The 23,154-nt window shown below is 36.1% G+C and overlaps 1 protein-coding gene across 3 annotated transcripts in view; it reads left to right on the top strand.

The window, feature by feature from the left end:
• Nucleotides 1–23,154, top strand: part of GK (glycerol kinase) — a gene marked incomplete at both ends in the record, with an annotated part of 33,895 nt that overhangs the window by 9,767 nt on the left and 974 nt on the right. Inside the window, 14 exons of one of the 3 annotated variants that reach the window (XM_084269941.1) lie at nucleotides 503–640; nucleotides 1,184–1,293; nucleotides 1,867–1,933; nucleotides 4,020–4,055; nucleotides 4,676–4,743; nucleotides 6,247–6,289; nucleotides 6,941–7,021; nucleotides 8,939–9,017; nucleotides 10,826–10,922; nucleotides 12,474–12,558; nucleotides 15,835–15,955; nucleotides 17,677–17,820; nucleotides 18,791–18,871; nucleotides 22,358–22,428. In XM_084269941.1, the coding sequence (XP_084126067.1) occupies nucleotides 503–640; nucleotides 1,184–1,293; nucleotides 1,867–1,933; nucleotides 4,020–4,055; nucleotides 4,676–4,743; nucleotides 6,247–6,289; nucleotides 6,941–7,021; nucleotides 8,939–9,017; nucleotides 10,826–10,922; nucleotides 12,474–12,558; nucleotides 15,835–15,955; nucleotides 17,677–17,820; nucleotides 18,791–18,871; nucleotides 22,358–22,401 (1,194 nt within the window). Of the gene's footprint in view, nucleotides 1–502; nucleotides 641–1,183; nucleotides 1,294–1,866; nucleotides 1,946–4,019; nucleotides 4,056–4,675; nucleotides 4,744–6,246; nucleotides 6,290–6,940; nucleotides 7,022–8,938; nucleotides 9,018–10,825; nucleotides 10,923–12,473; nucleotides 12,559–15,834; nucleotides 15,956–17,676; nucleotides 17,821–18,790; nucleotides 18,872–20,349; nucleotides 20,442–22,357; nucleotides 22,429–23,154 lie in introns of those variants that run through there. The other 2 variants (XM_084269939.1, XM_084269940.1) reach the window with 2 other exon arrangements.

The raw sequence follows: 23,154 nt of genomic DNA, 5'->3' as shown, positions 1-23,154 counted from the left end.
GAGAAGTTAAATGAGTAATCATTAGTGAGACTTAATCATGTGCCACCTATCCAACGATCAGTAAACACCACACCAAAAAAATTAAGAGCAAGTAGAAAACCCACGATTTTTAAGTTCTGGTGGAATACAAATTCAATCTTTCTGGTGTCATGCTGCTCATTTTTGTTGCCATTACAAAAATAACAAAATATTGTTTAGTCATCTGGAGATAAGACAGGACTTGTGCAAACAACTATTTCCACGTAAATGGTCTTTGAACTACATTTAGATCAGCTTTGATCTTTATCCATTAATGCACTGGTCATTTGGGTTTGATAGTTTCAGACTTGTGTCTTGATGCTTGGTATTCACTTAAATAACGAGCTTGTGTAATTTCTCTTGAGTTATATGTCTTTGTATTTTTCACTTACTATCACCATTTATTATACATTACTACACTATTCATGGAAAAAATACTTGCATGATCTTTAAATTATTTTTTTCAATTGATTTTATTTTACAGTTTAGGACTGGTCTTCCACTTAGCACCTATTTTAGTGCAGTGAAACTTCGATGGCTTTTGGATAATGTGGAAGAGATTAAGCAGGCAGTTGATGATGGAAGAGCTATGTTTGGGACTATTGATTCCTGGCTTATATGGGTAGGTATTTGTGTGTTTATTATTGCTGTTTTTCAAATTCATTTCCATATCATGCAAATTTCTGTGCAAAGTACTGTGATACCCAGTGCACACTGCTTCCACAGTGATGTCAATACAAGCCACTAAAGAAATTTCATTAAAGTTCCTTACAAGATGAACTTTTACTGATCTTATATCACTATTATTATAATATTTTTTTTAGACACTTATGTGTGGTTTACCGTGTTTAGGTTGCTATAGAATTTTGCTTATGCTTTTGAAAAAATTATGGACTTTGGAAAGGTTAATTAGCTACTTCTACAATATGAGAATCCATGAGGTACCACTGTACACTCTCTCATGCCTTTGTTCCACTATATCAGGTCTGCTTCATTAGTTGTTGCAGAAGTATCAGAGTTCCCAGTCCTCAGCTGAAAGCTTTGTGAATGTAAAAATAATCTGGGGGGATTTGATGAAGTAAACCCCTTTTTTGGTGGTGTTTTTGGTTTTTGGGGTGGCTTTTTTTGCAAATACTATTGATTTTTTTTTGTTGTTGTTGTTCAGTGCTTGACAGGTGGAAAGAATGGAGGTGTTCACTGTACGGATGTAACCAATGCCAGTAGAACAATGTTGTTCAACATTCATTCCTTGGAATGGGATCCTGAGCTCTGCCAGTAGGCTGGGGTTTTTTTGTATAATGTTATTTCAATAGATTCTATATGTAGTGGTTAAAGAAACTCATTTAATAGTAAGAATTTCTTGTCTAGACTAAGATTAGCAATTACTGTTGATCCTTATGGGCCCCTTCCAACTCAGGATATTCTATGATTCTGTGATTTTATGATTTACTGTTAACATTAATAATTAGGATTCATTGTTCTCTGGATGTCCAAATTACAACTCTGTGGATTAATTAAAAGTAGCACAGCCTTGATTTTTTTACTGTAGATGGAAGGCTGGTTCCTGGAAACAGTTACATTTAATAGTTTCTCTATTCCTTAATCAAATTTGTAAGGCAGTTACAGTGATTGTGTCTGTATTTTAAATATAAATTATTAACAACAATCTTACAAAGATATTGTTGGAAAAGGAATGGCTTCCTATATGACAGAGTTGGATATGTCTTCAAAATACCTGAACATATACTGTTTTACATATATTTAAAAAGTATTTAAGTATTTGCATTTGCAAAATATGTCCTGATTTAAAACTGACCATATATAAAAAATATTCTGTATTATGTTCAGGTTCTTTGATATTCCTATGGAAATACTTCCAAAAGTACGAAGCTCCTCTGAGATTTACGGCCTGATGGTATGTTTTCTTGTGTATATGTGAAGTTAATTTTGTAAAAATATAACTGTATCAATAACGATCTGACAGAATTTTTATAGATAAGGACTAATGGCTTTTTCTATGTCAATATTGTTTGATTTATGATTAATACGTCATTAGCTACTGTTGTGTAATATTACATGAGATTGAATATCTGTTTTCTCTTTAAAGTGTCAAAGAGACAAAACAAGACGGGAAAGGTTTTTGATAAGGTTAAAAACTTGATTTTTTTTTTTTTATTACAATTACGTATTCATTTAGAAACTACCCATCAAAATGAAATGTATAATGAGTAAAAGAATGAGAATGCTATTGGTGGAGCACAATATTTTTGTTCATGTACAGTTGAATAGATGAAAGTGGCTATGGAAGTCTGCATGATCTAAGAAGACTGGACAAGATGTGTAATGTCTTATTTCCACATAACTGATCAATCAATTTCTGTGCAGTGAAAAATCACAACTGACACCTTAGATTGCCTTCTTTTTGAAAAATAAACTCCCCTTGCTCTGTATACTTATGTAGCACTCAGTAAAAGAAAATATTTTGGAACATTGTGATGTCTTTTTAATCACACTGCTTCCAACACATCTGTGAATATTACGTAGAAATACATCATTAGTTGTTATCATAGGGCTGAGGTTTCCAGTTTACTTTGATATAGCACCAACTCTTCTGATACAGTGGCATCTAACTTATTCATAAAAGCCTCAGAATTGGATAAACTGGATGTTGTGATTTTGCATTCCTTTTACTCCCAGTTTGCCCTATGCTAAGAACATATGGATATTTTGTTACTAAGACAAGTTCTGAGACTTTTATTTAAAATATAACTCTAGCTTGCCTGAACCGTAAGTATTTATGCAACTCTGCTAATGGTGATTCCATTAGAAGCCATTGTTCACTGGCCAGATGATAGTGAGTTGTATTAAGTGAGTGAGATGAAGGGAAAAAGATGCTACTTGGCAACTGAAACAGAATAGCTGGTCACTTGAAATTTGAACTTTTGTTTCTCTTCCTCTTTCCTTCCATTTTGTTTCTTTTTCTTCCCTTTGCTGACTGTAGAAAATCTGTCCTAGCCTGGTGAGTAGAGGCTTCCATTAGGCTTATCCATTCTCTTCAGATGCCGTGCATTTCCATTGGTTTCAGGATTAGTAAAAACATACCTTCTAGGCCAATAAATTTGGCAGGTATTTTCAAATTTGAGATATTACAATTAGAGTTTGTGCCAAAGTTGTTTGTAAAATGTAACCTTCATGTATGTGCCTTAATTTGCAAGCTGTTGAATATTTCTTTTTGTAGTGCTAATAAATGTTGGCTGTCTCATCTTATGAAATCATGAGGAAAGTGAGACATTCTGTTTACAAATTTTCATTCTATTAAAGTGAAACCTCAGAATCATGCTGAGATTTTTTTAGTGAATTTATAAACTCATTCACCTTAAATCCAGTTAATTCAAATGAAAATGACAGAAAAAAATTCAGATTGGAAATGCACTTGCATGGCTTCACTGAAAATGCATTTTCACAATTGCATAAAGAAATTTAAAGAAATAAGTAAACATTGTCAGGGTGCGAATTTCTTATGATACGTGTTGGAAGGGTGCAACTGAACAACCGTGTGGTGGTGTTTGAAAGAAATTCTCTATGAGACATAAAATGCTGTATCTTAACATGAGGCCTCTGTATACGCTTTGTGTGTCATCACAGTCACGTTTGGTTCCAGTCACTTTACCACTTTTGCACTTTCATGGTTTACACTGGACACTGACTGCACAGGGTTACATGGAACCTGACTTTCTGTACACTACAATTTCAACAAAATTTATGTTAAGAACTGTTGAGGTGACGTAAAGTATACCTGTACATTTCCTGCTCTCTCTTTAATAGTGTATTAGTCATGAGCTAACTTCTAGTTTAATGTACACCTGAACTGAAGCATGTTGCTTCTGTGACTCTGTTTTGTCTTCTTTCAGCATACAAGTTTAGCTTCTTTTTCATTGCCTTAAATTGTTGCCATGGAAAACTAATCTGGAACTTTTTCTCTCCCTCTTTTTGCATATCAGAAATCTGGCGCTTTGACAGGTGTACCAATTTCCGGGGTAAGTCCTACTTCAACGCAGATTCTGGCATGAGAACCTGGTACTGCATGAACCTATCTTTACTGGCTTTAAGATGGGTGAATCCTGATACAAATTACATTGATGGATATTTACTTCATGTTAAACCCAGAGTAAACTTTTGAAGTTGAATTATTATTTGACTGGATTCTTCATTATTAAGTTATGATCTAGCTGTGCAAATACAGCTCACAGCTTTAATGCATGTATGTAGTGCTGTTTCAAACTTAGGAGTAACATTACAATATGGAAGCAATCTGCTTTATATGTAGAAAGAGTTCAGTATATACATACTCCAGAAATGCTGAGCAGATTCTCAGCTTTTCCCAATAAAACATGCAGATAAAGATAGTAAATTTTAATTTTGGTTTCTTTGAATTGTTCACCCTAAGTAGAACATCTTTCATTTGCAGTTTTTGTAAAAGAAAAATGGTAAAAAGCACAGGTTGTATCTCTAGATTTTTTTCTCACTTTTGGTAACCTGCAGGCTCCTAAGAGATTTGAATTATAGTTAAATGTTACAGCTCACATTCCTTTTTTAATGTATATGATTCATGGGCAGACATTTGCTAAAAGGTTATAATAAAAATATCTCTTTTCAGTGCTTGGGTGACCAGTCTGCTGCTCTTGTTGGGCAAATGTGTTTTCAAGATGGGCAGGCAAAAAATACGTAAGTTATTGTGAAAGTTTTAAGATAAACACAGTGTTCTGTTTTGAATTTACTCTTACGTTCTCTTTCAAGCTGATTGCCAAGTGCTTTTCTAGTTACCGCATAACTACAGCTCTACCTTTTAACTGTGTTGACCTACAAAGTAAACAATGTCCTGACTTTTATATAAAATAGCAAAGATATTAAAAATACATGGTTTGTGAGGTATGTTTTGAAACAGAGTCACTGTGAGGAAATATCTCTGTGTGACAGGAGGGTTTTTATTTTTAAACTCTGGAAAACACAGGTTAAAACAGTTTCAGTATCATTAAAATTGTGACCTAAAGTCAAACAAATACAGGCTGTGTGAGTTAGACCGCATTGACTTGAATGACAAAACCTCCCACAACACTGCTACATGGGAAGGGTTCTTCTCAGTCGCACTGCTTTGTTTTGCTCCTGTGTCCAGGTCAGTGTGTAGAATTTTACATTTGTGGGGTGTTTTTTTCTATTTCTTAGTCTCAGCGTCCCTTGTTTAAAATAGCTGATCAGTTAAATCGGGCAACTGCTGTAATCAAACATTCATATGAGGAAAAGCTCTCTGCTTAAACGACTTGCCGTTCCATTTACAGCCATGTGCTTAACTGAGCATGTAGGTATATACACAGTATGGCTCTTTCATGGATTTAATTACATATAAATCTATTCTTGTTGGTAATTAACCTTCACTTTATCTTTTATGCTTGTACACAAATTGAATGGATAGTGGCCTTCTATTTTAGCAAAACCAACATTGTTCTAAGTAATATTGTCACAAAGTGTGCTTATAAGGAATACTTTTATAACCCAAAGAGATTTTGAAAAAAACCAAACAGCTAAACCAGAAGTGCGATTTTTTAATCTATTTATGTTACTGCTTTACCCTTTTTCTCTCTAAATATAACCAAAGACTATGTCAATGCTGTTTTAAGATATTGATTTTCAGGATATTAAAAAGGTAGGGAACTCATAGTTTCTTAAATAGAGTGGATTTTGTGCTCCTTTTATTAAACTTTGTCCTTTTATGTGTGCATATGCACACATACTTGTGATGTGGTCTTCAAATGAGAAACATGCCATTTTTAGAAATTTTTGAACCTAATACGTTTATAGAAAACCCTCTTTGTGATAGGAACAAAGGTTCCTAAATTTTCCCCTTAAAAAGCTTGAATTTAATATTGTGAAATATTGATTTTATAAAGTAGCTTTCATAATCAGCTTAAATTGAAGTAGGTAAACACTGCCACCAAAATGGAATTCACTTGGTTTTCAGTCCTTGATCAAGTATTTTGCAAGCAATAGCCAGAGAGAGATGTAGGACTAAGGTTGTTTTCAATTGCAGGCTGCATTTAAATTAACTTTTGAGCATGGTTTTATCATTAGTTAATGGCAGCCTTCAAGGGGCAAAAAGTGGTCATGGACTCATGAGCTGCAGTAACAGGTTATCCTTTAAACATCTTGGTTTTAACTTTGCTTTCTTGCTAGGTATGGAACAGGATGTTTTTTGCTGTGCAATACAGGTCAGAAGGTCAGTTGCATTTTTCAGTTGTTCTTTTTTTTTCTTTAACAATCTTTTTTTAAGTTCTTGAGTACAACCTTTCTTAAACTTACTAATAACAACTATATTGCCAGAGGTAAGGAAAGTGCATACTGAAATCTGAAAGAATAGAAAGTAATAATTTGTTCAAGGTCTTTCACTAAGTCTTCATTCTGTAGCTCCTTAGGTTTCCAAAAAGAACATTTCATAGCAAGTTTCTTTCTCTTTCCTTGTTTATGTTTCTTGACCTCACCCATAAGTACTGCATGTTGTGTTACCTAACCACATGCTTTTTCCTTGTCTATTTTATTTCTGCCCCTCATTTTCTCCCATTGTTTCTTTATAGTTATTATTAAATTAATAATAACTATAATTGCTTTGGCTTCCTTCTCATTCAAAGACCTCAATTTTTTGCTCTAAGGAGACTGGAAAAATCTGAGGCAGATTGTGGAAATGAGAATTAACACCAGCAATCTGAGGGTGTTTATTTAGGGTGACTGATAATTTACTTTGTTTCAACTTTCCATATTTTATTTTCCAGTGAAGTTTTTGTCTCTTGTTTCTTACAAATTGAATATTTGTATTTAAATATTTTCTGCCTCTGTTCATGCTTTACCTTTTCTTTTCCCTTTCCCCATTTAGTCTGTGTTTTCTGAGCATGGTCTTCTAACCACAATAGCTTATAAACTGGGCAGAGACAAACCTGTTTGTTACGCACTAGAGGTAAGTCCAGTGATTTCTTCCTTTTACAGTTCTTGTTTTGTAGTATCCTTACGTTATCTTCAGTTGCATGGAAATCAAAATTGTGTTATAGCTTGTGTGCCTCAAGGCTTATGTGTGGTTTTGGTTATTATTATCTCCAATCTAAATCACATAATCTAATAAAACTACTTCTACATTGCATCAGTTATATTTTCAGGGCATGATGGATAAAACATTTTTTCTGTTCCACAGTCTTTCAAATATTTCATGAATGTTATAAATAAATAAGAAAAAAAATTCTAAAATTTGGTTCAAAAAAAAGAGGTGAAAAAAGAACTTGCATTTCAGTTATCATCTCATAATAAAAGTCATAAATTTATGTGTTTGGTTTTCATTTAATTCTAATGGATTTTACCTCTAACTTCAATCAAACTTCTGGGACAAGAATCCTCTAACAATTGAGCTTTTTTTTTTTTTTGCCTACTAAGGTGCCTACTTCCAGAATTTACTACCTCCATGTTCCACAGAATTCTGAGGGCATCCAAATTCCATAGAAAGTTGGATTTTTAATTTAACTTCAGGATTCATTGTTCTAAAGCTGTGCTTCTGTGAAGCACAGATCAGCTGAACACCTATTTGGCACCAAAGCTTCATCAGGAAAAAACAGAATGATGATTCTTCCATCTATGTTGCTTAGTGGGCTCGATCTACTAGTTACTCTCAAAACAGGCATACTGAATTCTCTGCTGCTGTTGAGCTTTTGTAGAGAGCCTGTGTTTTCCATGTGAACAGGCAAAGACAACACATAGGATTTTCTTCACTGGGGGAATAGCTTGTGGCTTACACTACTATACTGGGATGTGGGAGGTTGTGTTCATTGCCTTTTCCTTCTCTAAGAAAAGTGGATCTAGCATTTGCCATGTTCTGGCAAACTTTGGGGTGTTCATGTTGTGCAGGTGTGTAAGAGGTGTCTTTTATTTTTTACCCATGTTCTTAAAGCAATAACTGGAACTTTCCTGAGAGTGATTTGTATTTCTGCATGCTGAAACTTGTGCATGTGTACTTTGCTTTTTCCTTATCTCCAAGTCTTTTAATGATATTGTCTGAAGAAGTGTCTTCAACGGAAGATACATTGTCCTTTCTCCTATGCCCATGCTAGAATCATCTACAGTCTACTGGTTAAGACACTTTCCAGAGAGGCAAAAAACATGAATTCATCCTTTTCTTTTAATCAGACTTGTATCTTGTTACTGTAATAGCTAGCTGGTTAGAGAACACCCCTGCTCCTTCTAGCAGTGGCTTTGAATGAAAATACAATGCTGCTCCCATTTTACTTGAAGATTAGTCTAATAGACTTAAGACCGGCTTGTAGACAAGTCCCTTTGGACTTTGGAGTGAGAAGGGAGCTGTGTCATTTATCTATGATATGATGGAGCCATTCAGGGCCATTTGCTGAGGTAGCAGAGCAATTTTGCTGGCAAATGCAAACACGTGAATTTTCTGTCTGTCTGTATGTAGATTAACTAGACCTAGTCAATCTTGTTTTATTAAGTCAAAGCATAAAATGCTTAAGTTATCAGCAAAAGAAGGATGAGGCTACTGGAACACATCCCTTTATATGCAGGAGAAGATCTAAATTAGACAGACAAGAAGACTGCTTACAAAATGTCATGGAAACCCCCCACCCATGCAAAAAAAAAAAATTGTGCAATATGCCCCTTTTCTACCTACAGCCTGTGTAACTGGCTACCATTTTGACACAGCAGTATCCAGCTGCACAGAAACTTGTGCTTTGGTTGTGAGCATTCTTGGGAGTACATTAAGATTGTAAACCTGCAATGGGAGGTTGCAGCTACCCCTGCTCTTCAGCCTTCTAAAAGGGAAGACAAAGCTATGAGTTGTTGTCTCCTAATGCTGTAGTGATTTTGTTTCCTTCAGGGATCTGTTGCAATCGCCGGTGCTGTTGTTCGTTGGTTGAGGGACAATCTAGGTATTGTTAAGACTTCACAGGAAGTTGGTGAGTATTCACAGTTTGTAGCTGTTCAGGTTTGTTAAGTCACTTTTTCCAAAGTCTTGATGCCTTTAATGTTGAATGAAAGCTCAGAATATTCAAGTAAAGAAAACCTGGAAGATGCATGCATTTTGCAGTGTTTGAACAATTCAATTTGCATCCATACAATCCCTTTTTATTGATATATGTATTTAATACAGCATATCAGTAGAGGCTTTTAAACCCTTTGTCAGCTTTATTCTATTGCAATCTGTACTTTTTAGTAGTTTCCATAGCAAGCTGCTATTCCAGAATATGTTATACTTACAGTCTATTTCCTGCTTTTGTACAATATTGAATTTTCCTGAGCCAAGAATATTTTAAGTTTCTATTACAGAAGCCAGAACATATTTGATCCTAAAATTCCATATTCATTCTCATCATCAACATCAGACCCTGAGGCCCTATAAATGCAACAATTTATGTAGAAGGCTTCATATCCATTGAGTTTGGGACCTCAGTTTGCAAAGCCACCTCATAAAGGAATTGTGGGGAATGGTAATCTCTTTTGGCTAAGAACAATAGAGACAGACAAGAAGTAATCCCTTAACATTGGGGTAGCTGATGTTTTCTGCTTGAGCTGAACTAAAGCTGGTGTGGGACGTTATAGAAACTGGGACTATATCTAACTTCAAAACAGAAGAGAATGTCAGAAGCATGCAAGTGCAATAGTTTGAAAGTGACTGGTTTAATGAGATTTAGGATTTAAAAGGAATTTGTTAATAATTTGGTATTTTATTCAACGGTGGAAAAACTTAGAATTAAAATTTTATGTAAAAGTTGAAAAAATAAGTAAAAAACTTAAAGTGTCAGCCTGTTTTTCTGTAAGAAAGCTTCACTGATCACGTGAATTAGCCAGCTCTCACAACACTGCAGTAACTCCTGGCTTCACAAGTCTGACTACACATTTGTAAGGTTTGAGTTTCAGGAGCTTTAATCTCGCCAGTGTTGTTAAGGTCATGTGGGACTTCCATCATCTGTTTGTCTGAACATGTCCTTCACTCCTTTTTTAAGTAGAGTCTATATGAAAGAGCCACTTAAAAAAGGCTTTTTGAGTAAGTTTTCCTACTTCTTTACTGCTGTACTTCTCTAAAGAATGCAAACACAAGAAATTTACAAAATCAGAAAAAATTTCTTTCTTGCTATAGGAAGGAGCTGCACATTAGCATTACTTCCTTTGCAGTTCTAGATGCTTTAATAAAATTGCAAATATTTTAATATTGGGGAATTCAGATATCCAAAGGTATTACTCAGATATTAAGAAACTTAATTCCTTGCAGCTGGCCTTGTGATTATATACGTAAGCTGAGAATTTAGAACTCTAAATCCATTTGAAATTAATGGGAATGTAGTTCTTAACTCCCTTTGGTCTTGATCCAGTTTCACTCACTTGCCTTGACTCAAATTCAAGTAAATCATGACCTTTTGGACTGCTTTGAGGGTTGTATTATTTGCCTTTTGAAAACCTCACAGAATTTAGGTCAGAATATTGCGTGCATGATTTTGGTTTTCAGTTTTATTTTCCATTTTCCCTTTCCTCCAGCTCCTTGTGCCCATCTCCCATTCATATTGTTGCAAATGGACAACTAGTTAATGAGGAGCAGAGCATCAGTTTGTTGCGTTTTCTAATCCTGAGTGGCTTGATTATTTTTGTAGCTGCCTAACATATTCTGACTATTTTTCCCTATTCGAATAATAATGCATTTAATTGTCATGTTCAAGTGCTGGTAGAGTTGTGAAAAGCTAAGAGGAGACTGTTTGTGTTTGTGCATTAGAAAAACTGGCTGCGGAAGTGGGGACTTCTTATGGCTGCTACTTTGTGCCAGCATTTTCAGGACTGTATGCACCATACTGGGAGCCCAGTGCAAGGGGGTAAGGATCTGACTAATAAATAGAGATTTAATGATTTTATAAATATTATCCCTTGTTCTTCCAGGTATGTGAAATTGTTCTTTTCGTTCCTTTGATGTGTCTGGGTATATCATTCCCCATGGTATCTTCAAGAATGACTGTTTCTTTTTTGTATTTAATCTGTTCAAAACAGCGATTACTAACGGGAGAAAAGGCAGGATTAGCTAGCTCAGCTGCCCACTTTCCTCTCTCTACCTACTTCAAAACAAAGGGGTGCAGGAGACAGGGAAAGCATTTGGTCTGGGTTGTGCCAGAGGCTAAGTACAAGATAGTTCCATCATTCTTGCCAATAATAGGGCCAGCTTTTTTTCTTCACACATTGCTGGTTCAGAAAGGATTTTCATTTCACTGAGAAGGAGATCTGCCTATCTGCAAGCTGTCAAGCAATAAAGGTAGAAAGTGAAGAATTTAGTGCTGATTAGGCGTTTTTTTTTGAGCACAGTTTCCCATGTTTGCTGCATTTCTCATATGATACCAGCTACTTAATTCCTCCTCACTTGTCCTCATTCTTTTTCCCCTTAAGTCCAGCTTGCTTTCCGAACACTTTTTTTTCCTCTCCTTCCAGTCCCTTTCCTACTTGTTATGACTTAACTACTGGTACTAGTCAGAACTACTAGTTCAAACAATAAAAGCCTATTTGGCTTTTCTGCTATTGTGTGCTTGCCTGTAGTTGCTGGAATCACAACATGCCTTGGGAGTCACAGAAGCATATAAAATTTAAATATAAAATAGCTTTCCTAGAGTGAGAAAAAGAATCTTAATGCCTAATTCCCAAGGCTTTGAGAAGTTACATGTTTAGAATTTAGATATTTTTGTATGTAAAAAGAAGAAAAAAATAATCTTAGTTAGGTGCTTATATTTTATAGATCATAGTGCTTAACTTTTTAACTGTTAAAAGCTGTTCTTTGGAATGAACTAAATGAATGTCCTTTAATATCTTTGAATTTGCATGCATCCATAACCAAATACAGCAGCATTTCTCTGTAGTATGCTGCTGTTCCTCATAGAATAAAATGATTGTTTGCTCTGCAGTTCAGAGTACATTGACAGAATTCAGTTCAGTTAGATGTAGCATGATTTCCATATCCAAAAATCTCTTTGAAGGTGCAGAAGTGCTTTTCCTTAATAACTGAAAGCCCTAGAGTATTTATTAAGATTTTATTCATAGATGATATTATTTTTTTAAAGAAAATGTAGCCTTGATTGTAATTTCCTTTCCTTAAAGGAAGACTAGAATTCATGTATGTGTTTGTGTATGTATAGGTGAATATGCATTTGCATGCAGATTGCCAATAAAATTCTAATTTCTGGTAATGGTATTGATGGGACACTGAAAGCATGTTTGTCAGGAAAACAAGGATGGGAGAGTTTAGAGAGAAACAAGCTTTCTAATATTAAAAAGCAGTCCGCATACAGTGGAGCTTTGAATTAGAAGACCTAAATGTGAATTAACAGTGCATATCTGGTAAAGAAGTATGTTTTAACTCTGTTTTTTTGTGTGCTCTTCAACAGCATTATCTGTGGCCTTACTCAGTTTACAAATAAAAACCACATCGCCTTTGCTGCACTAGAAGCGGTCTGCTTCCAAACACGAGAGGTAAAGGCAAATCGGGTTCTGAAGTCATTGTAAATTGCTGTGGTAACAGGGACCTTAGCTCTTCAGGAGGAGGGCTGAAATGATTTAATGAAGATTAATCATACACTTTGTATTGTACTTGGATGCTATTCCTCTATTTACGTGGTGCTAATGTTGAAAAATTGCTCCTGTGTGCTCAGTTACAATGATGTGGTTGGGCGGTACATTCTTTTGGGGTGGCAAAGCTCCTTCTTATCAGCACTTAAAATAAGGCAAATGCATTCTGCAAGTATTTTGAGAGGCAGAACATAGAAACAGTAAAATGACAATGACAATGCCATCACTAAAAAGTTGCATTAGTGTAGCGGACCCTATTTTATATTGTCTGCTCTGACAGAGACAGCTTATGTTGCTTCCAAATAAAAACAAGGTAAAGCAAGACAGCAGCAGACATATCAAGGGAAGTCTGGGTTCACTTCCTGCCCATTACAGTTTGTATTGCCTTAGCTGTCATTCTGCGACAGCAAACATGAATTCTCACAGAAGAAATGAATCCTCCAATAAAATCAAATATGATATCAGTATGTTCTCAGTGTTAGAATCTTTATGTCACCATCTAGAATCAATTTACACTCCCCATGTTCCATACAAATACAGTAGAAGGTTAAATCCCCAGACCCCAAAGGGTGACAGTCAAATTTTTATTTGATTGCATGTATTTAAAATGCTGTTATTTTAATGTACTGAGTTTTAATAGAACACCCAGCTAAAACTGTGTGAGAGGAGGAAAGCAGCTGTAATGACATAGAGGAAAAAAGTACTCATTTGGAAAAGACAGACTGAAATTTCACCCAGACATCTGCTTTTGAAGCTGTGCTAACAGCCTCATAAGTTCCCAGAAAGTCATGAGGGAGCTTGAAAGTAGCATGTATCTGTAATTCTGGTAGTACACGTCAGGATAAAGTTAGAGGAAACCGAACTGATATGATAGTCCAGTTTGTTGTCTGCTCTTCTCTTTCCTTGTCCCTCCTCCCACCCATTCCCTTTCACGTGACAGCTCAATGAACTTTCCAGCAGAAAATTATCCCTCTTTTTGCTGGGCTTTTTTTTTTTTTTTTTTTTTTTTTTTTTTTTTTTTTTTTTTTTCTGCTGGATTAATGACCTCAGCTGCCTCACAAAGGAGTGTAGTAAATGTCAGAAAAAGGGACAGGGCATATGGCTGGGAGTAGGAGGAAGGGGAGTAGGGCTCTTGCTTTGAAGGATCTAATAGTTCTTCATGCTTTAGTCAGTGTGCTTTTATCACTATGGCAGGAGTGCCTGATCAGGTCTCTGTGCACTCTTAAATTAACAGATTAAGTCCTAGTGACACAGATAAAATATATCTACATTTTTCAGTGATACATCGTTAGTTCTGTCCTGTCAGAAAGAAAGTTCTTTTGCTTTAGTTCTAGTTGAAATGTAAGTCTTTCATATCCTTCAGAAAAATCCTCAAATTATATGTTCATTGGAGTTTTTTCCTTGTTTTATTTTGCTATCCAATCCTTCTAGTCTCTGTTCCTTGGTATCCAAACAGATCCTTCCTTGTGCAGAAAGGTGACCCCTGTTACATTTTTACTTCCAGCAGGCATTATGGAAAAATAAGCATTTCTTCAGGTCGAAGTGCTGTACAATGCTGTCATTAGGCAACACTTAAGTACTTGGATACCTTGCTCTCCATCCTGCCTCAGTACAATGGAGATAACAGCAGCATGACCATGATTTGCTTTATTCTTTCATCCTTTCTTGATTTCTAGCATTCTTTTTGTTTTTTTAATCTCTGCTGAGTGCACAGTATGATCCAACATGGTCTTGCACAGTGGTAAAGAAAGCCACTGTTGGAGGAAATAGTATGTGTATGTAAGGCTGAGAAGAAGAGGCGCTACTGAAGTTCTGAACAGTACAAAAGACAGGTGAAATCACCACAGACAAACGTAAAATAATACATGTGAAGGAAACAAACAGTGGAGAGCAGTTATAGCTTCGTGCTGCTGCCAGCAAAATTTGCTGCTGTGCTGGTGAACCCTCTTCCAGGTTATTTGTAATATATTGAACAGTCCAGGCCCATGGACAGATGCTGTCAGCATGAAATCTGGCCCTTAACTTCCTAATTTTTAACCATTATCTACCCTGTGTCTGTTCTTTTAGTTCCTTTAAAGATTTCTCTGGTGATAAACCTTGCTGACTTACTTTCTGGGAGTAAGTAGAATTTTCTGGACAATTCATGTCCATATAGTTTTTACTACCTTACAAACCTACAATTTTTTTCTTCTTTTTTAAAAGTGTGTTGGCTTTTTCCAGTAAGGATTGCATAACTGGGTACTTGGTGAACTACAGACCACACAGAATGTGTTGTAGCTTTGGTCTTTTTTGGCAGTCTTGGTCATTTAAAGCTGAGAAAAGCACACCTCTTTTTTATTCAAATAAACTGGAAAATTACAAACAGAAAATCATTTTGCACTACCTAATGGCTAGTTTTGTCAACAAAATTTATGCACTAATCTTAAAAACTGGAAATGAGACATTTAATTGAGTGCTTTTACAAAATCTGAGAAACCCCACTATTCTGCTTTTACTAGGTGCTTGTAGGGTAATGCCATGGTGTTACCAGTAGCTCAGGTTTGAGCTAAATCTTGTATTTTTAGGAAACCTTCTAAAAAACATGTTGATAGGTAGCAGTTAATTATCCCTTACAAACATTTAAACACTTTTCATTTATTTTCAGCTATCCACTGTGCCCAAAAGAAGCAATACAATTTTACAAAAAAATTACACTATTATGTTATTTTTGCAATCTGTCTTCTGTAAAATTCTCAATTTTCAACAACTACATGAAAATACATCAAGTGTCTGCTCTTTCAAAGTGGTTCAACATTCATCAGTTCCTACTGAAGTGTCTTCCAGATTGCCAGTTCAAACCTTTTAGAGAAAGCATCTAGAGAAACTGTAATCAGCTGAAGGACTCTACTTATTCTTTTGTTAGCTTTGATAAATGTCATCAGCTTCTCTCAAGATTCTTCCTCTCAGACTGTATAGGCAACAGATAGGCTATATATAGAGCTTCAAAGGAGAAACATCACCTGGGATGATGGGATTTCTGTAATAAATTGAATGCATTTACTGTATATTAAACAAAACTGTATTGTCATTGCCCCTGTTTTGCTCTCTTGATAGGTAAGGGAGGGGAATTCAGCAAATGCTGAAATACCTCAGAGGGTACCGTGATTTCTCTGCAATTAACATATATTACTCTGACTTAAGATTTTAGATGCCATAAACAAGGACTGTGGGATACCACTAAATCAGTTACAAGTAGACGGAGGAATGACCAATAACAAAGTCCTCATGCAACTCCAAGCAGACATTCTCTGTATTCCAGTAGGTAAGAGATGAAATTACAACTCCTGTTTTTAAAGGTGAAAACAACGTTGGTTTGTAATGGCTGAGGGCAAATTGGATGGCTTGTGTTGTTGTTGCTGATCTTTTGCTACTCCTTGAGAATGTTGGGGTTTTGTTAGAGAAAGTTTTTAAGTCTTGCATCCAGTTTTGAGATTTACTTTCAGAGAATCACTGACTTTTTGTGTTGAAATATTACAGCACCATGATGGTGCAACACTGATATTCATCATATCAATTTCTAAGCATCTATCAATTTTTAAATCAGTGAAATTAATGCTTTCTTGCAACTTTTTGGTACTGAGATTTGTGTTTCAGCAAATACCCCTTTTTCTGTTTGCTTTGCCTGCACAAACCTTTGATTTCATTTGCCATGTAAGAGACAACCCACGAAGCACAACTGCCCGTTCTGTTTCCCCCACAGTAGCAACGGGGAAGGGAATAGATGTTACCAACAAAGGGGGTATCTTGCAGCAAGTTTTCTTTGTGTGCAGCTAGGAAATACAAACCCAAATGAGGTTGCTCCTCTCTGAGGCAAATGGAAGTTTACATTACTGTTTTCCTGATCCAACAGCAGTGCAGCCATTTTAGAAATGATCATGTAATGCTTCTTTCACAGAAGCCTCCTAGAATGATAAAAAGGGTTTTTAGCTTTTGAAGGATGTGTTTCAATAAAGTAAAGCTCTTTAAGGACCTCACTTGAAATCAGGAGCATTTCAGCATCAGTGAAAAGGGTTCTTCTTTTGGAAGACATGTTTTAACACCTGTAGCAGATCCAAAGTTGCTGACTATAGTGAGCTATACATTAGCATTCTTAAGGATGCACTATCTCACTGAGTAACATCAGGATATTATACATCTTCATCTATAGTGAAGACTGATAATTTGCTGCATAAATGTAATAATTTTGCCTAATATGCAGCTTCTAGTAAATCATTGAGAAAAACATTGTGTTGTCTGTTATGCATCAAAGTGAGACACTTCAGTGGAAAGGTTTTAACTCCAGAGATATTACAGAATGCATAATATATACATAATTAATAACACATAATACACAAAGCGCATCCTATCAGCGCAGATGCATAGTTAGCAGATGAAAAGATATGATCAATAAAATCAGATTTTAAAGGATCCTTTGCCTGAAGCACTGAGGCAGGCAGCTCTAGAGGGAACAGCTTTACCATTGACATCTTGGCGGTGAGATGGTCTTCTATAGGCTCTGTGGAAGGCAAACAAGGTAGTAAGGACAGGTGTATGGCCTCTTCCAAGATGCCTTTCCTAAATAAAAATGCTTTTAATAGCACAATGTCCAGAGCATGCAAACAAGACTGATAACTTAGCAAGTGATCACAGCTTTGGGGAGGGAGAAGACAAAAAGAAATAGTATATTATTAACAGAAGTATTCTAAGGAAACTGATGGTTGAGGTCAGTAGCCTTGTAAGTGTTATGAAAATGGGTAATTGCATGACTCAGGCTTGAAGGAAGTAGTGATCTGAGATATTTCAAAGGCTTGGATGACTCATAGGTGGTTAGCCTCATAACCATGTGAATGGCAATAAAGTGGGATTTGCAGTCAGTAAACTTAAAGGAAACATACAGCAGTTGTAGAAAATATTTATCATTCCAGATATATATGTAAACCTTTAGTTCTGATGTCATCAAGGTGACTTTCGTTAGAAATCAACATGGCCTCTCATTTATTTCAGTAAAGCCATCAATGCCTGAAACAACAGCTCTAGGGGCTGCTATGGCAGCAGGAGCTGCAGAAGGTGTTGGAATTTGGAGTCTGAATCCTGGAGATTTGACAGCAGTGACATGTGAACGATTTGAACCACAGATCAACCCAGAGGGTAAAGCCCTTTCATATTATCTATGACATTGCCAACCTAATATCTTATGTCCAACGGATGGGTTTATTCTTTCTTGCACTCTAACGTACTGATATGAAACCAGTTATATGTGAGTACCCTCACAAATGTTGGAGATCATCATCGTAGTATTTGGTTTCACTTGCTGTTTTGTCCATTTATTGACTTAGAGTAAGATTGGAAAATGGTTAAAATGGCAGTAACTCCACAGGGAAATGTGGTGGAGTTTAGGGTTTTTTTTCTTTATTCTTTTTGAAAGAAGCTTGGCACTGGGCACTGCAGAAAGTAGCTTTTGATTTATAGCAAATAAAATCAAAGAAATCTTGAAAGAGTTTTACTGACAAAGATGTTTCCCAAAGCTGCTGTGCACTGGTGAGTTTTCACAGATGTAGAATGGACTGACTTTCTTGGAGAACTTTTTTTTTGCTTTAAAAAGCCTAAATTAATCATTGGGATTTAGCTATGTTTTTCATAAGTTCTTAAGTGCTTCTAGAGTTGGAAAGCATGTACATGACGTAATTAACCCATGTGTAATACAAATCCAAATTGGGGGGAGGGTTCAATTATTAATTTCTGGTACAGAATTTTATCCTACTGTTTTGATTATGATTACGGCTGTAACCCCTCCTTCAAGACAGTATTTCCAACACTGAAGAGCTTCTGCATGAGTAACAGTTGCTTCCTTTCTTTCCTACTTGTAAATCTTCTTGGTGAACATGCAGAAAATTGGTTGTAAGGTTTCTTTCTCCTTCCTGTGTATAACACTGGGATTAGGGGTTGTTTTTCTTTTTTTAAAATTCAAAACAGCATTTGATAACCCTTGCTTTGTGTAGATAAACTACACTGTGCAAAAGAGTGGAAAGCTAATATTGTAGTCTTTGCTGCTTAAGTGCTGGTGGTTGTATTCATATGCATTGAGAGGCTTTTCTGTTCCCCCATTTCTCCCTTTCAGAAAGTGAATATCGCTATGCCAGATGGAAGAAAGCTGTAATGAAATCTATGGGCTGGGAGACAGCTGAAGCTCCTTCAAATGGTAAACCAGAAATTAATGCAGGTCGAGTTTATTTGGTAGCCAGTTAGCCTAGGTAGTTAATCTTGAGTTCAGTGACTATTTCTCTTCATACCATATCCAGATTATGCTGATGATTTTAAAATTATTACTTAAAATCACTGTGGAAACAAAGCAGGAAAACATGATAGGCCTTCCTCTTGAAAGGAATTCATGAGCAATATCTTTTAGGGCTCTAAAAACAAGGGACATTAAATCAAACCTAACTGCAGTTTTTGCAGAATGGCTTACAAAGAAAAAAAATCTTACCTGGAAGAAGAGATACAGCATAAGTGTAAGGCAATGCAGGGACTTCATAAACCTTCTTATACTATAACCTCATGTTGCAAAGGAGGAAAGTTTCATCCTGGGATTTTTCTTGTTATATCTTGGCTTTATTATTTGCTGTATAGGAAGGTGAGAGTGATAGCCACATCAAAATCTGTGAAGCTGCCATAAAGTGAAGAATTTCATAGGCCTGTTGTTCACAGAGAATATACATTCACTTTTGAGGGACTGAACAAAATATTTCTTTCAAAGGAGCGGGCGTTTTCATCTGTCAGGTTTGAGTTAAATAAAACCTGCAGTCTTCTATGCTCTATAATTTGAATTTATATTTCAGCACTATTTCAGGATAGGTTTTTAGTCCCAAATCATCCTACAACACATCATTTATGGGCCTTATCTTAATTTCATTTCCCTTTTATTGGAAAAACTATTAGAATGAAAAGTATTAAAATGTAAACTGCCCCCACAAGCCACAGTTGCAGCCCTCAAGCTACAAGAAATCTCTTACTTCAATTTAGTTTCTTGAAAACTAAAGCAAAAAATTTTCCTTTTACCATCCAGTATGTTGTCTTCAGCATTTTATTTAACACCATGGTTATACACACACATCTGTCAAGAACATTTGGAAGGGAAATAGGTAACTTACCACGATTAACAAGAATCACTTCAGTATTGCCCATTATGACTTAGTTGCCTTACATCTAAGCTCCCTATTATGTATCCTAAAATTCCAAGTGCTTGATCTGTATGATATATCTTCCTGTTGAAGGATGGAAAATTCTGCCTTGCAGAAATAAAACCACATCTTGTTCTTCAGCGCATGTAAAAAGGGAGATTATCTGGTTTAACCCTGGGAGTGGAAATGTTGTTTTCCTTTGTTCTTGCTTTGAAACTTTGTCTTCTGCTGCTGGGAGTATTTAAGATTGAAGAATACTAGAAATGGGCTGAACCTAGGTAGTAGTGCTAACAGTGGAATTTGGATTTGAACTCTTAGATTGAGAGTCTGTTTGGAATTATTGTGGGGGTTATGCATAATCTTTTTGAGTTTTTCTGCAAATGTCACTACATTTGTTACTTTTTGCTGTTCATATGATTTTTAACACATATATTGCAATTTATATATATTTCTCTTTTGATTTGCTTGACTGGAAACACCCTCCCCTGGATGACATCAGGTGACACTAGTATCTTCTGTAGTCTGCCTTTGGGGTTTTTTATTATGAGTAGCATGATAATGTTAATCGGAGCAAAGTACGTCTCAGGTTAGTTATTATTTGAACTAGATCACTTTAAAAGCTGTCTGCACCAGTTTAAGTGTTGGGTTTCTTTATTCCATCTGTTTATTTTTAGCAAAAATGACTGATGCTTTTTGTTGTTCATGCACACAAGTGTTAGATATGTGGTGCCTAAGGGAACCAGGTGGACGCCATCTCGAACCCATCCTCATGTGCCATGAAATTCATAGTTACTAGGTGCACATGAAACCTTGAACTCTCCCCTCCCTTTGACCTGCTATGGAGACTGTACTCTGTTCATAAAAGGGAAATAGGTTGGAGCAGCCTGGCAGAGTTTGGCATTGCCTTCACTGCAGTGTGCATCGCAGTTAGAATAAGGTTCCATCCTTTATCCTGTATTTCTTCTCATAACATTTAAAATTATGTTGAGGATCTTGTTTAAACAAAGTGAAAACTTTTCTTCTGTCCCTGAAAGGCTTCATGCACCCCTGTCATTTTTTCTGGTCCCCTTGAAACTATTGTGTGGTTAGAAATCTTCATCTACTAAATCTATAGAATATTCTTTTTGTTCTTTGCTCTTGATGGATAAGTGAATTCCCTTTGTGTAAGAGAAGAGACCCTAAAAGGCCTAACTGCAATACTGGGGAAAGGGACTGTGTGCATATGCAATGAAGATGCATCTTCAACCTATTAATGTATGTTTTACTTAAAAAGAAAGTTCTTAGTATGGATGATGGTGTTAGTTACTTACGCCTGAAGTAAGGCATTTCATTAAGATACTGTTACCGTTAGAAAAATAAGTTCATTTGCTGATGCCACTTGGGTTTTGTTGTTGTGTTTCATAATTTCATTCAGAACCCCCCACATTTACAGTATAGCCATTGTTGCTGCTTAGTAAGCTTTTTTGGGGTGGTGGTTTAGTCTCCTTTGTTTTGCTTTTGGTGGGATGGGCAGGGGGTGTTAACTGAACAGACAGTTGAGGACTCCTGCATGCTTCTGTGATGATGTGTTTGTATTTTGTTTCTACTCATTCAACCTGAATTAACCATTCAATTGTAATTTTCCTTGCATGGAAGAGACTGTCTGAGTCTGTAGGAGAACTAAAATCAAGCAAACAAATGCTAGGCAAAAATCTAATTGAACAAATGGATTTACATTGATTCACTAACTCTGGAATGTATCTGTGAATGAGAACAGTCTTGATTATGAAGAATAAAATAAAACCAGCTGTGAATAAATGGGTAAATTTTTAACAAGCTGAACTAAGCAACTTGAATATTAATTCCAGGTCAGGTTCTTCACCACATGGAGGATACCTGAAATAATATGAAGATAAATAACAAGCAACTTAAATTCTGGGTTAATTGCCTTTTAAAATCAACTAATCAGTAACCTGCATATACATATCTAAACTTGTACTGCTGGAAATCATTAAAACATGGGGTTTTTTTCTCCCTTCCCAAAGCTGTCAGTGCCTTTCTGACCTGCAAGTGGCAAACGTTCATCTCAACTCACTCTGCCCTTCAGAACCTATTTTTGCCCTTGTTTTCTGATAACAATAACTATTGGTAGAGATACTCTTACTGTAGATACAGTTACTGTATATGCCAATGTAGTTACTTTATATACCAGTATATTTGATATACATACTGGTAAGCTTTGGGACAGGAGAAGTTACTTCTAGCTCTTAACTCTTTTTAAAAATTATGTACAGGTTGTAGTTTTGTTCACCTGCGTGTAAGGGTAGGTAGAACACGGTATGTATAGAACTTGTGCTGCTGAATGGAGCAGAGCTGCTTCCCCCTTAAACATTTACTCAGGCAAATAACCTTTTGCTTTTAAAAGCCAGAACTAGCTGACCAGACTTTCCTCTAAATTCAGTACAGGAAGTCCATCAATTAATTTCTTACATTTTATCTTTTAATGAAACCCTGGAACTCCAACGCAGTCATCAGTAGAGTAGGTTTGAGGATTGAATCTACCGAGGATTGAGTTCATCCTTCATGTGCTGAAACAGCAGTAAGTCTTGCATGGCAACAGTGCTGTTGTTGAACGGGTCTCTGTAGGGCAGGGCTGTGATTTTACAGCTCCTGAAATGCGAAGGGAAAATCTGCTGTGGCAGAACAGGGAACCACTAACGTGGCAAAACCCCATTTACCGAGCTGCTAAACTAACCGCCTTTTCATGTGGCACCTGATGACTGGGTATAAAGAACAATACAGTATGTCATACCACATCAAAATCAGGTCAATTATTTGTACCTTATTTTATGATCTTTTTTGTGGGGTGAGAATTAACTGAAAGTGATACCATCATTTATTAGACCCAAATTTAAATAAATGCCTTTGCATTCTTAAATTGGCACCTCTCAAGGGGGGTATAAGTGAGGACTCACTATATGCAGCATACATGACATCTGGGGTATAAAGTTCTTTGACTTTATTCTCTCAGAATAAGGTGTCTTGCAGTTCTGCAAGTTAGTTGCAACACTATTTCCTAAACTTTCAAAAGCTGAGCTTGTATTCAGGAAAAAAAATAAAAAAGCTTTGAGTACCTTCCTTCTACTTGTTAAAAATTTACCCATCTCTTGTCCACTGCTGTATGCACACCCCACACACTTACGTGCTGGCTTATCTGGTGTCACAAGATACATCTAATTTAGAATTGCATTTATTGAAAACAAAAAATAGTTATACCAAACTCCTTTTACAGCTCAGCTGTGTTATAGAGTGTTATTAATGTTTT

The sequence above is a fragment of the Gallinula chloropus genome (assembly GCF_964237585.1).
Source record: "Gallinula chloropus genome assembly, chromosome: 1".
Classification (NCBI taxonomy): Eukaryota; Metazoa; Chordata; class Aves; order Gruiformes; family Rallidae; genus Gallinula; species Gallinula chloropus.
The sequence above is the reverse complement of the archived record's forward strand: the minus strand, read 5'-3'. Positions and strand labels throughout refer to the sequence as shown.